The sequence below is a fragment of the Osmerus mordax genome, chromosome 20, assembly GCF_038355195.1.
Source record: "Osmerus mordax isolate fOsmMor3 chromosome 20, fOsmMor3.pri, whole genome shotgun sequence".
NCBI lineage: Eukaryota > Metazoa > Chordata > Actinopteri > Osmeriformes > Osmeridae > Osmerus > Osmerus mordax.
In genome coordinates, this window is record NC_090069.1 from 12,982,469 (window position 1) to 12,997,710 (window position 15,242).

The 15,242-nt window shown below is 41.0% G+C and overlaps 1 protein-coding gene across 2 annotated transcripts in view; it reads right to left on the minus strand.

The window, feature by feature from the left end:
• Positions 1 to 2,835: 2,835 nt before the first annotated feature.
• The window catches only part of nup214 (nucleoporin 214), a 146,038-nt gene continuing 133,631 nt past the window's right edge, over positions 2,836 to 15,242 (minus strand). For both annotated transcript variants that reach the window (XM_067258008.1, XM_067258007.1), the window contains exons 34-36: positions 13,133 to 13,287; positions 12,185 to 12,215; positions 2,836 to 2,968 (exon numbers count right to left, since the gene is read on the minus strand). In XM_067258008.1, the coding sequence (XP_067114109.1) occupies positions 2,938 to 2,968; positions 12,185 to 12,215; positions 13,133 to 13,287 (217 nt within the window). In that variant the 3' untranslated portion in view covers positions 2,836 to 2,937. The remainder of the gene's footprint in view (positions 2,969 to 12,184; positions 12,216 to 13,132; positions 13,288 to 15,242) is intronic.

Below are 15,242 nucleotides of genomic sequence, written 5' to 3' on the forward strand. Positions count from 1 at the left end.
TAACTAACATTGTTTTTAGCTAACTTTGCATTACCATTCAATAGCTAACAAAACATTAGTAAAAATAGCTTGCTAATCGAGCAGAACTTGTTAATGCAGGAGACTCAGAGACCTTAGCGCGTCACTAGCATCTCGTCATATCACGCAGTCGGCGCACAGCTAGATAATCAGCTGTCAGCGCTCTTGAGTACCCAGCATGCAGTGTGCAAAGACTTGTGGAAAATAGTTTGGTTACAACGGCCATGCGAGGGATTTCAGTTGTTGTGTTCGTTCAGTTAGATGTTTGTAATGTTATTGTTTGTTAGTTAATATAATCTTGTTGGTCACCCTGAGTGTGCATGTCGTGTAGTTTAATGGGAAGAGAGAGTCGGCCGTTTTACTATCAGAGACTACACTCACAAGGAGCTAGATGTGGACTGTACCTGGGCTGCACCCAAGCCAATTGTCTTTAACCCTTGTGCTGCCTTCGGGTCACATGACCCAAAGGTTCATAACGAACCATCGTTGTGTTTACCCAATTTTACCCAATACAAAAACAAATAAAAATAATTTTCTTTTAACCTTCGCAATGTGGGGGGTCTGAGACAGCCCGATGGTTAAAAGAAAATGCTTCACTTTGTTTTTGTATGCGGTAAAGTTGTCGCAATACGACGGTGGGTCACAATGACTGATGGGTCAGAACGACCCGAAGAGAACACAAGGGTTAAGGCTATTCTTGAGATATACTCAAGGATAAAGTCAATATCTGTGGTTTTCAAGCGATCTTTGAGAAAGTTTGAAAACAATGTTGCGGTTGATATGTATTGATTGTGGGAGGTAGTTTTTGGACTACATCTAAACCTCATGCGGCTGCTGCAGCATTTCTGCTTTGGCATGACCTGCGCTTGGAGAGAGGGAAACAGCATGGATGAGGATAGTGTGCAGGCAGATGTGTCTTTATATAGGGTGAAATGGAATGAGAAATGCAATACAAAATGTCTGAAAGGGGTGTATTTATGTAAGTGTCCACATTGCCTCAATATCTTTGTGTCAATAAATCAAATAATTTTGACTTTAGGTTTTTCAAACCTTATTGGCTTCAAGGTGACATCATTCTGATGTACCATGCGCAAGTTTATGCAATTTTACCTTGAAATGTCAACCGTTTCTTAACCTTTGTCCCAAAGCTGACCAAAGCTCATACTCTTCCCTTTCTACTCATACACTCGCAACAGTTGGTGTGTAGCAGAGAGGATAGAGAGACTGACTTGTGACCTTATGCCCATGAGTTCACATCCCCATTCAGCCTATTGTTGTTGGCCAAACATGAAGTCGTTTTGCTCTCTTGTTGTCCAACTCTCCATCTTCAACAGTGTACATGTTTATAATATTTTGAAATTTTGCGGAGGAACCGGCATCGCTGCTTGCAGCTATATTTCAGTCATATTTTCACATATCAAGGTGAAACTTTGCAGGGTACTTCAGGGGGGTGTCACCTTAAAGCCTATTAGGTTTGAAAAACCATCATTCAAAATGACATTTGATTTAGTGACACAAACATATTGAGGAAATGTGGACAGTTACATACATTTCAGCCATTTTGTATTTGATTCAACCGTCTTAAGTAACGTTTTTAAATACATCAATGATACATATCGGATACATATCTGACCTTTTGGTTCAAGAGAAGAGGAATTTTTAAGGTTTTCCAAAATTATCACTGTACAGGAAAATCCATCATGGCGGACCTTATGGGTCCTTGAGGCTTTTTTGTTCCTCATGAAAAATGAGGCATGCACACCAAGATTCAGAAGAATTGGAGCAATGGGGTGGGAATGCCATCACTTTGAAAATTGGACTTTTGGGCGTGGCCTGTGGCGCCCCCTATGGTCTGATGTGGCCCATATTTGGTGTGGGGGTACCCACTTGGATGTAGTATCAATGTGCCAAATTAGAAAATTTATGACAAGGGACTTTAAGATATTGAGGCGCAAGGAGAAGAAAAATAATAATAATAATAATAACAACAATAACAATAGGTTCCCTCCTACCGGAGGAACCCTAATAAGAATACTAACAAAAACAATAGGTTCCCTCCGACCGGAAGAACCCTAATAATAAGAATACTAACAAAAATAATAGGTTCCGTCCTACCGGAGGAACCCTAATAATAAGAATACTAACAAAAACAATAGGTTCCCTCCTACCGGAGGAACCCTAATAATAAGAATACTAACAAAAACAATAGGTTCCTTCCTACCGGAGGAACCCTAATAAGAATACTAACAAAAACAATAGGTTCCCTCCTACCGGACGAACCCTAATGAACACTTGAAATATATTAGTCTGTGTGTAATGAATCTATATAATATAGGAGTTCCACTTTTTGAATCGAATTGAAATTGAACTGAAATAAATCAACTTTTTGACGATATTCTAATTTATTGAGATGCACCTGTATATGTGGCCAATGAAAATGTTTACTTACACAGTGCATTGGGTCATTGTGCTCTGCAAGCCAACAATTAATCTGCTTCCTAGTCATAAAATAGATAAGACATACCTACACATGGCCAAGTACAGTATGAGTCTGGTTCTTTATCTCTCATAGAAAAAAATCGATAGATGGATTAAGTAAAGCCATTTAAGATGGTGTTACAAGACTGTAAACTGATCAAGGTCTTGTTTCCACTCTGATGGTCTGATAACATGCACTGTATTGACATAAAAACTGTTAACGTTTTTTAGTGGGATGGAAACAAAGCTGAACTGGAAAGATAAAACAATCCTGTGAACCTCACAAATATGTATATTTTACATTTGCCAAGTTGAAGGTTGAAAATAACATAACTACAATCAAAATACATGTGTTTTATTTGGTTCATTTCTTAACATGAATGTTACAGACATTTGGAAATATTATGCAGCTCAAGGTGAAAACATAAAAAGAAAGTAGTCTCATTGTAGTCCAGGCCATCTTGGAGTGAGTCTGGAAAAGTACAAAAACATCAGTTAGACTTAAGAACATCCATGCTAAGACAGCCTTGTTGACATGCCTAGATGACATTTGCTTACTTTCTGGACCTGTTTATTTTTGGTCTCCTAAATCAGCTAGAAATATAGTAGTTTGGCTATTAGCCTTAACACCTACAAAGTGTTTGGTCACAGTTCTGCCAGGAGAAGAGGCTGGTATGAAATCCTCCCCTACAAAGAGCATCCCATCATTGCATATTGACACCTCTTATTTTATCTATGTTATCTATTTTAGATAGATATGTCTATCTATTTTATTTATGTGCTTTTGCTCTACAGCTGACAGCGTCTCCATCCAACTAGTCAGCATTAGTCTGTGTAAGAGGGCACAGCTGACTTGCCTGGCATATCCTCACACAGACGGTGACAAAATATGAAATGCTTGCATGTAAATCCTTTTAAGTCTCCTGAGGGCACACAGGCCATTGTTCCTGCTCTCAGTCACATCCAGTCAAAAAAACAACTTTTTAAAAGTAAACTTTCCATTCAGAATCTTATTGGCATCCATTTCGGCATCTCGCTAGATCCGGTGTGGTGTTGTAGTTTTTCTAACATCAGTAGTTTTTGTAACAGCATGTGAAAAAAACTACAATGTTTGCTAGGCCAAAAAGAACGTAAATCTCGCGATAAAAAAATTGGCGCCGTTTAAAAAGGGTTTGCGTTAACGCCGTTAATAACGCGTTTAACTGACAGCACTAGAGAAAATGCATCTTAGTCACAATTTATGCCAACCATTTCAAACAATCTGAAATAAAAAATAAAATCAATTACGATAATCTTTTTTTCCATTATACATGGATTTCTGAAAGTCACACAAAATGTTTGGTTTGTTAACACATTTGGACAGCAATGTGAACCTGTTGAAAAAAAGTGCTTGGATTCCATTGCATAATAACAGAAGCTGCTAGCCAGATAGTTACATTACTCAATAGTGAGTACTAATTACAATTTATACCAACTATTCTAACATCTGTCTACCAATCCATCTGTCCAAATTAATCGGCCCAATTCCCAGTCTCTACTTTTATAAGACTTAATAGAGGTTATGTGCAATAACATTGTGGTTACAGACCCAAACTGTTTCTTTACCTTGTCGTACCCCATATTTCTGTAGGCATCAGAGCTTCAAAGTATTTTCATTTATGTATTCAATATTTTGAAGCTCTAATGCCTACAGAAAAGACAATCACATCAAACTGTGATGAAATTACAGCTGTTGAGCAAGTAAGCTCTTCCAGCCAGTGACATCAATCTTACCCACATAAGCACATAATAACGTATCTAAAATTATACAACTGCTATGGATATGAGGCGCCCAAGTGCTTACAGGGCAAATACATGGACCAACAATAGTTGACTCTTCAGAAGTCACCCCCTTTGTTATACTTCGTCTGTAAACCAGTTGGTGGTTATTTTTTTGTAACATGAGTCAAGGCTCTGACATGAAGAGCAAGACATGACCAATATAGTCAGAGGGCTAGTTTTAACAATGCTAATCATTTACCCATAAAAAGAAGTATGAGGAGGGGGGGGGGGGTATTTTTATCTAGATTCCTCTACAACAGCTGCCACCCCCACGAGTGTCTGGTCTGTTCCCTCGGTTGATGAGAGGCAATGACACAGAGAAAGAGGACGAAGGAAAGGAAGAGAGAAAGGTGTATTGAGGGAGCAGGCACCATCAACGTGTGGATAAGTTATGGTAAACCTCTTTATAATATACATATATATATATATATATACACACACACACGCATATATTTTACTCCAATTGCCATTTGCTTCAAAATGATCTTATCCATAATTTAATGCCAAGGGAGACCACAACACATCAAATAGTCTTTCCTAGTTTGATGACTTACTTTTCATTAAGCCTCCAGACCAAGAAATCATCATTGTAAGTAAGGTCTTAGAGAGAAAGCCATAGAGTAAAAGATTGAAGGAGACTATGTAGTCCATTGATACAACTACAATGTGCATGTACACAATCACATCAGTAAGGCAAATGCCACCATTTCAGAGGCCAGTTTGTGGCAGGTTTCATGGAGCGACCCTTACATTCCAGGACCCCTTCACAGTAGCTACACATTCCCTCACGGTGGGAGACGCCTGATACCAGACGACAAAGTGCCAGTGATATTTTCCACATCGATAGCCATGTGACATGCCATTGGAACAACACTAGGTCCCTTCAACCTCTTGTAGGTTTACACCATGTGTCAACCTCAAGCGGGAGCTTAAATGGTGTATTGAAATAAGTCTACGCTACTTTACAGTGTCTATTGACCATAAACAACATCTCTCACAATGCATTTTGATTATGTTACGGCAAAGTGACGACATCCCGCCTTTAGAAAGCAGTGTATACACACATCAGTTTTTAACGCAAAGTTCCAAGTTTAACTGTGGGTGAAGGTGAGCATGGTTTGAATAACAGCACTCCAATGCAGCCGGGTCTGCAAACATACCCCATGCGCATTTTCAGCCAAGGTCCTCGGGAATTCAACCCAAGTTGGTATCGATCTCGAACTTGGTTAGAGTACTCAGCCAAGCTAGATGTTTCTGCTTCCCCTGATGACAATTTGGAGACAGAAATGATAAAGACATCACCTTCACCAGACAAGGTTTTACCAATTGGATAACGGCAATGTTTATTTTACATTAAGTTCAAAAAGCTATTTCGCATTAACTGTGGAAGTCCCTATCTAGCATAACATCAAATCCAGAATACGTCCTAGGTTTGGGCTAATCCTCGAATGTTTATAACGTCTGGCTCCGCGCCTGATTAACACTCAACACAATATAAAAAATACAATCCCTTTCTGTAATCATGATACCCCCCAGAAATGTTCACACACCCCCAGTCAAAGCAGGCTGCATCCAGCCCTGGATGGAAGGCAATTTCAAAAAGATGGGAAAGCGAATACATGTTTGTCCTTCAAGGAGAAAAAACTATGTATTTTGTGTTATGAGGCGATGTCGGTCGTTAAAGAGTAGAATCTCTGTCGGCCTTTTGACACCAAACACAGAGATAAATATGCCAAATTTAGCCTTTAAGAAAAACAGCAGATTGTCCAAGAATTAAAAGGCGGACTGCAATCGCAGCAGAATATGTTCACAAAAGCTAAAGCTAAAAAACTATATTTTTACATTGTAAACATCGTTAGATCGTAGTTACAACTGGCCCTTTTAGGGCAACCATAATGCTGATGTGGCCCTTGGTGAAAATGAGTTTGACACCCCTGGTTTACACCATAACAAACAGCTACTAACAATTGTAGGTAAATTACTTACAAAAGGTATAACAATGAGACGATAGCTGCATATTAAACAGAACGCTACATTAATTACTTGCACTTTTTGAGTTTCATGTTTAATGTTAACTTGTTTAACTGCATGCCCTTATGGTTCTTTCCTTTGGCACTTCTTTGGTTTTTCACAATGTATGCTTCATGTTTTGGCTGCTCGCAATGTTTGGGTCGTTGTTATGATCAGTGACCTATGCTCTTTTGTAAAAATCTCTCTTGGAAGTCGCTTTGGATAAAAGCGTCTGCTAAATGCATAAATGTAAATTAGCCTGGCTGGTACTTCAATGTTTAGACCAAGGTTTTGAACCAGTTCAAGGAACAAAAACCAGAAACAATTGATATTTTGTTAGAAACAAAAACAAAACCAGATTTTTTTGCCTGTTCTGGAATAGTAATGTTTTTTTGAATTAATGGTAACCGGTAAATACATATATTTTCGTTGTTCTATTTAGTACAACAACTTAAAATATGTTCTGCTTGCCATAACTTTGGTGCAGTTTACTTCATGTCTTCCTCTGAACGTAAATCATGTATTCAGACAGACTTCAACAATGTATTAAACTAAAAACAGAACTTTGTATGCGGTTTGGCTGTTCATTTACACAACAGCGGAATTTTGGGGCCTGCAAACGGGTTTCAAAGTGCAAATAAAACCACCATAGTCTCGTTTAAACACACTAAAATGCGAACTTGTGAAAACGATGATGTCGTAAGTACTTCAAAATAACGTGTGAGACTTTCTAAACTATAATCCACTCTGTGGAAGAATGCTTATATGCACAGATGCGTAATGTTTCTTTACAAAGTGACATTGCCAACTACTGGCCATGCATACAGAAAACAGCGTTTTTAATTGTTTTCGCGCATCTGTCTATACCCAAAACTTTTCAGTATTTCGTATATTGTTGTCATGTAAATACACCCTTAAACTTAACGGCGGCAGGCAGGGAAATTGCGTGAAAGTGAAATGTGTGGTTTAAAGCCTTCTGCAACGGTCAATATTATGCTATGTACCTTGTGAATGTTAGACATCAACCTCATCAAAGTTTTATAGAAATGCTATGATGTAAAGATAACTTCTTGGAAACCGTTAGCTAGGCTCCAGTTACACAGAAAAGGCTAAATACAAGTTTAGCATACAAGTTTCTCTTCACAGGTCACGGACAGGCCTCCGTGCTTTTTGTTGTTGTTACTCTGTGATTGACCACAATTGCAAACCAATCAAATGACTGTGAAGCCACGGTGGGTCTCGGCCCAAGGACACAGCGCTCGCTTGGAACTGCACTCCCTAACATGTAGGACAATTCTTTGACAATACAACAATAAAACACAAAAAATGACTAAACATGGATCCTGCCATTCTCAAGAATATTCAATCAAGTATGATAATCGGTTAAATAAGATTAACAAGCTATATTTCACTTACATTTGGTGGGAAGCTACCAGACGACATTGCTTGTGATCTCAAGGAGACAATGTCCGTTATTTTGGCGGGTTGCTGTAGTCCACAGACACGTTAATGTGATTGGCTAAAATTGGAAGAGACATCTGATGGGCTGCAGAGAATCTTTTAGAAAAAATGAATTTGTGAATCTACGCGCCTCGGGAAAGTTCCAAAAATCCACACACACATGCAGGGATTTGTAACTCGTGTTAGTTTTTATCAGTGCATGAAGTGCACTGCGATTACCTCACTATACATTGTGTGAAGAATACCGTTTGCTTCATGTTTTGAACAATACGAATACACATTGTAGATTACTGCACAATTTGTTTTGTGAAATCAATTATAATGGTTTGGAAATTAAATTGTGTTTACACAATTGACTTAATGACCAAGGACAAATGCGGGTCCTGAGATTAGACCTGTTGAGAACCACTGGTGTAGATAGGAGAAAGAATGAAGGAGGGAAGAAGAGGTGGAGTGATAACGAACGATGTTCGGAACTAGCCACATGTATTCCAAACTTCTGCAAGACTGGCAGGCATGGGGTATATTGTACGGGTTAGGAAGTTGTACAGCTTAACTGATATTTTTACAATTGAAAAACCTAAACACTCTTCCACACATGCATGCACACATGTAACAACTCATACTTTATCCAATTCTCTGTCTCTCTCCCTCCAACTCCTCCTACCTCCCCTCCCCTTGTAACTTTCCGGCGCAACCTCCGCTCCCTATCCCCCTCCCATTTCTCCTCTATTGTAACATCCTACCTCCCTCCCATTGACGAGTTCTCGTCCCACCCCACTAACACTGCCACCGACACCTTGTTAACCACTTTAACTGCATCACTTGACTCTCTCTGTCCCCTGTCAACCAGGCCTGCATGATCTTCTCCCTCCTGCCCGTGGCTTACGGATGTTATTCGTGAAGAACGGTCCACCCTTCGGCCAGCTGAGAGGAGATGGCGCAAGTCCAAAGGCGGTCTCGACCTTGATAAGTATCACTCCCTCCTCAAATCCTTCTCTTCTCACATAACTGGTGCTAAAACCCTCTACTTTCTGAACAAAATTAATTCCGCTTCAAACCCCCACAAACTTTTTTCTACCTTCTCCACCCTTCTTAACCCACCTCCCCCACCCCCTCCCTCCACCCTGACAGCAGACGACTTCTCCTTCTTTGAGAAAAAAGTCGCCGACATTAGCAGTCGGTTCCCTAAACCCACCTTTCCTACCCTCTCACCCTCCATGACTGACCCAACTAAATGTCTAAACTATTTTTCTCCCCTGTCTGAGGCAGAGATCTCTGACCTCATTCTCTCTCATCGCCCCACCTCCTGTCCCCTTGATCCTATCCCCTCCCCTCTCTTTCAAACCATCATAACTTTTTTTCTCCATGTCCTAAACTCCTCTCTTACCTCCGGCACCTTCCCCTCTGCCTTCAAACAGGCTAGTTACCCCTCTACTCAAAAAACCCTCCCTTAACCCTGCCGTTCTCCAGAACTACAGACCAGTATCACTGTTATCCTTCTTTTCAAAAACAATTGAACGTGCTGTATCTAACCAATTGTCAAACTTTCTCAGAACAACCTGCTTGACCCCAACCAATCGGGCTTCAAGACTGCCCTCTTTTCAGTCACCACTGCCCTCCAGTCTGCCAGAGCGGCTTCCAGGTCATCCGTCATCATTCTGCTGGACCTTTCTGCAGCGTTTGATACGGTTAACCACCAGATCCTGCTCTCCAGACTTTCTGAGATGGGGATCACTGGCACTGCACTCCAGTGGATCTCATCCTACCTGTCGGGAAGATCCTACCAGGTCTCCTGGGGAGGCAAACTGTCAGGCCCTCGCCAGCTCTCCACTGGTGTCCCACAGGGCTCCGTCCTTGGACCCCTCCTCTTCTCTCTGTACACCACCTCACTTGGACCAATCATCACCTCCCATGGCTTCTCCTACCACTGCTACGCTGACGACACGCAGCTGTACCTGTCGTTCCCCCCGACCGATCCGGGGATCTCAGCTAGGATTGAGGCCTGCCTCACAGACATCTCCGCCTGGATGACCGAGCACCACCTCCAGCTGAACCTCGCCAAAACAGAACTTCTCATCATCCCGGCTAAACCCTCTCCACTGGCTACCTATCATGGCCCGTATCAGATTCAAGACCCTGGTACTGACCTTCCGAGCAGTGAACGGGACTGCACCCGTCTACATTAAGTCTCTCCTGCAGCCTTACGCCCCCACCCGTCACCTACGGTCTTCTTCAGACAACCGCCTGGTGGTCCCACCGCTCAAGACCGCCCGGTCCCAACACAAGCTATTCTCCTGTCTGGCCCCCCAGTGGTGGAATCAACTCCCCACCTCCATCAGAGACACTGACTGTCTCTCCACCTTCAAGAAAAGGCTCAAGATGCACTTGTTCCGGGAGTACAACGGTACTTAGGAATGGTTCGCTTGACCCGATGTTAGTTTCCTCAAGGATCACAATGACTTGCTTAAAGACTTGTCTTGTGGTTAGTGGTAACTGATTTAAATTTTTGTACTCGCTGTGATATATTGTTTTTATTATTGGGTGTGCTTTGCCTTCGGCAAGGGCTCAACCTTTGTTCTCTCACATATATATTATTATTATTCTTTTTGCCCCCCTAAAACTCAGTCAATATTTGGCCTACATAGACAACCTAGGTGTCAAAAGTTTCGTCTTGGTAGCGATTGAGTTGCTTCTATTGGGATTTAAGTTCCGTTGCATGGTTTAGGTTAAGTTAAGTTTTTGTGGCGAAAAGTGAAGCTAACGGTGGCTAATTTGCTAGCCACAGTCACTGACATTACTAACATCACGAAAACTCGCGTGACTACCTCTAGCAGAACATTAGTTTAGCAGCTTGTTAACTTCTGGGAGATAGCTAAGCTAACTGCTTTACTGCAAGGCAGCTGCAGAAACGCCACAAGCAAAGAGGCCAAGGTGATAACTATTTACTAATTTTACTTTGTGATATGACACACAATTGTGATGTGTAATGTACAATATAAGCTGATATTATTAAGGAAGTACATCTACTTTCGGAAACAGTAGTCTACTATTTCACTGAAGTATTAGCATCATGACATTAGCCTGTGTTGCCCGGGCAACACATACTACAGTGGTCTATGACGTATCTGTTTTCAATCGTTAAAATAAACATTCCTCACAAATACATTTCAGTTGTAGGATTTATTATGACATTAGTAAACGATTTGTTTGTGAAATTACCATTACCTGTGGTTTCAAACCAGTGTAGCTCACTGCAACGCTGTAGCCTACCCGAGACACTAGTGAGTAGCTAACAAAAACATCTCCACAGCTGTTTAGGAAGTCAAACGGCGACAGAACATGTTCGGCACTCCCCTTACTTAAATCAAAAGTCTTTCAATAGGTGAAACTATCTGACTACTAACCCGAACTTCATTGCCACAGCCTAAACTTTGTCAATCTGTTCATGAAAATAATTAATTTCAGCCTAAACCGTACAACGGAACGTTAAATCGAATTCAACCAACGCAATCGCTACCAAGACGAACACAGCAGTAGTCTAGTACTGTACCGTAGTAGTACAATTTACCGGGGCAGCTTCTCCACACAGGGCTATATCGCATTTTGCGTTGTTACTGACAATGATTGCTACCAGTGAGCTTTTTATGAATGAGCGATTTTCCACTAAATAAATGTCAAGCTTATTTACGTTTTTGGGGCATATTTTCAGTTAGCAGATGGTACTGTTTGAATCGTGATTCCATCTTTTACTGCCGGTAATGTCGTTGAATAGTCTTCAAAGGGGATTCTTTATTAATGAATGAATATGAGTAGGCTAAATGCCTGAAAATATCACAAGAAGGGAAAAACTTAAAAGGACATTTAAGTCATACAGATTAAGTCAATTTTTACTGCCAAATTTATTCGTTTTGATTCAGCTATGAGGCTGCCTCTTGCAGGGGAAATGAGAAGACATCTATTTCATTCTACGCTTCACTCGTATTTTGAGTTGTAAATGAGCAGCAAAAAAATGATGCTTTTAAATCTATGTAATCTTTATAAATAATAAGTATGCATTTTTATATAAAATACACAGGAATATCACACCCTACAATTTCCCCAGAAATTGTACTCTCTCTAGTTGTTATTTGTTTTTTCTACAGGTACACTTGCACTTATAGCGGTTCATGTTGTTTAATTGTAACTTGTTTAACTACATGCTCTTATGGTTCTTCCCTTTGGCACTTACTTTGGTTGTTCACAATGTGTGCTTCATGTTTTGGCTACTCGCAATGTTTTTGTGGCTATCTTGTTGTTATTATCAGTGACCTATGCACTTTGTAAAGCTCTCTCTTGGAGGTCGCTTTGGATAAAAGCGCCTACTAAATGAATAAATGTAAATGTAAATACTCACGGATTGGTGGAACCAAATCCTCCAGAAAAGGCTGTAACAAAAGAAGACGACAATTTACAATTCCCATCAATACATCATAAAAAAGTCAGTATTGTGTTTTTCAACAACCCAATTTTATTTGTGCTGGCTGGCCACAAGGATAAGAACTGTTATAAAACTTCAGCAGAATGACCATAGTATTTGCGCCACGTTGCACCATGCCACATTCAAAGTAACTTAAATCCCATTTCTTCCCCATTCTGATAATAATAACACTTTATTTATATAGCACATTTCATACAAGAATTGCAGCTCAATGTGCTTTCCATAAAATCAATAAACAATAATAATAAAAACAATAATACAAGTGATAAAAGTAATACAAATAAATACATAAAAAATTAAAATGTAACAAAACTAAAAACAAGCCGCAGTCTTTGCGGGAATCAAAAGCACATATAAGCCGCAGTCTTTGTGGTGTCTCGAGTCCGTCTTAGACTCGAGCTGCCTTTGCAGTTTCCAAAAAATATAAAAAACCAGACTAGCCGCACTATCTGTGGTCTCTCGAATCCGTCTAGGACCCGAGCTGCCTTTGCAGTTTACAAAACACACAACAACCCAGACTAGCTGCAATCTATCTGCGGTCTGATACTCGGTGGAGAGGCAGTAGCCTAGGCTAGAAACATTTTGGCTTTATATTTCAGCTGTAAAGTCGACCAATCAGCTTGTAGCCATGTGAAAGACTCAACCGGGGGAGTACATGCAAATTAGCAATTTTATCTATGGAAAAATTCCACAGAGGGATCGTAATACCCTTCGTAATAAAGTTAGAAACCGAAGTGAGGAATCGAAATGCGAATGTCTTATTGAATCCACGGTACTTGGAAATTTGGAACAGGTTGAAAAATTGAACCGGTTCTTGATACCCAACCCTAACTAAGAGCAATATAATACTGCACAAATACTGACCTCCCGCTCCAGACTGTCCAAAGCCCGAAAAACCGCCAGGCTGGGGGGCTCCGAACCCTGAAGCAGGCTGCTGCTGAGCCAGGCTGCTGAACGACGGCGCTGCACTCTGACTGGCTAGAGAACCAAACGTTGGCCCGCTCTGTGGTGATGCAAAGCTGTGAAAAGGAGAGACAAAAGATGCATAAAACATCATGTGGACTCTTGCAATACCAAACAATATTTGCTATATATTTATGGTTCATATTTTTCACAAGTTGGAGAGAGACAGGAAAGTAGGAAGGGAGAGGGGGAAGCTGTGCAGAAATAGTTGGATTCGAACCTAGGCATTGGTATTAAGGGTTAGAGGTTTTAAGTTATTAAAAAGTGTAGAGGACATTTCTTTCCCCGAGGTTTTATTAGCTTATTAGCAAACTACATTAGTGAACAGCATTTAGCAGATGCCAGCTTGAAATATTAAGCCATAGTATCATCTTTTAGTTAATCCATCATTTGTATCTCGGTTAAGGCTATGAATAAGGCGTGTAACAATACATATTGAATCGTGAGATGTGTATCACGTCAAAACAAAACTAGCTAGGATAACACAGCTAGCACAGTATATGCAAGGAAGTACATGCTATTCCCAGCACCACACAGAGCCGCTTGCAAGGAGCGAATAAGCGAATGTAGTCGCTGCCTGTGGATGTAGTGTACTCAGACAGGTAATCAGGTGTAAAAAACAAGGGCAACTTGGCGCAAAATTGTCGACAATGAATCAAACTTGAGGCAACGAGCAAGAATCGAATTGCCTGTATACACATACAATTATGTATGAAAACAGCTTTATCTCACGCATCAGTTTTTTTGATGTAGGAATATATAGCTTAATTATATATTTTGCCATACTTTTAGGGGACGGGAGGTAATTTTGGAGGGGGCACGCCGCAAATTCGACTTTTCTTTTTTTCCATGTTGAAAAACAAGGAGGGAGCAAGTCTGCCAGAGTTGGCCAATGTGTGTGAGGGGATAGGGTCCGTGAGTGATTATTAAACTTTGTGGGTATGGTGGGCGAAAAGGGACAATTTAAGGATAACCAGGAGAAGGAGCAGCCTAACCATACGTCACCGTCACACATTGTAGATTTTGAATGGGACTGAAAAGGACTGCAAACGAGAGACTGGCGGCGACGGCGAGTGCATGTAAGGAACGGAGGCAGCGGTGACATCTACCGGCGGCAGCGTCTACCTTCTTTCGGACGCATGTTCGAAAGTATTTTAAAACCATATGTCTACGAAGTACGTCTGAGATAAGTATGTCACTTTTAAGCTGTGTGAGACACGTCGTCACTATGTATGTCGCCAAACAACAACACACCTGCTAAGTACGTCACTGTGTCCAGTCACCAGTGTGAAATCAAATCGTGCAATAGGCTACATGTTTCATATATGTTCAAATGTCTTTATTGAGAACTATAGAGTAGGTAACTGTGCATAGCCTGTAGTATGCTCAGTTTGTAGGCTATTCACATTTTGTTGGTGTTCCTTTGTCCTATTGTTACAGTGGATATACAAATTCTACTGAAGAAACCGTGCTTTCACTGAAGCACAACCTGGAAAAGTCTAGGTGACCACAATACAGTGCGTTTCATGCTTGTAAAGTTTCCATTATTAATTGAATTTGTTATATTGCTTGTATTTGATTATTTCCCCGAACAACCTGCTTGACCCCAACCAATCGGGCTTCAAGACTGGCCACTCCACAGAAACTGCCCTCCTCTCAGTCACCATTGCCCTCCAGTTTTCCAGAGCGGCTTCAAGGTCATCCGTCATCATTCTGCTGGACCTTTCTGCAGCATTTGATACGGTCAGCCATCACATTCTGCTTGCCAGACTTGCTGAGATGGGCATCACTGGCACGGCACTTCAGTGGATCTCTTCTTACCTGTCAGGAAGATCCTACCAGGTCTCCTGGGGAGGCAAAGTGTCAGCCCCCCGCCAGCTCTCCACTGGTGTCCTACAGGGCTCTGTTCTTGGACCCCTCCTCTTCTGCCTGTACACCACCTCACTTGGAACAATCATCACCTCCCCTCACCCTCTACAACATCCGGAAGATCAGGAGATACCTGTCTGAG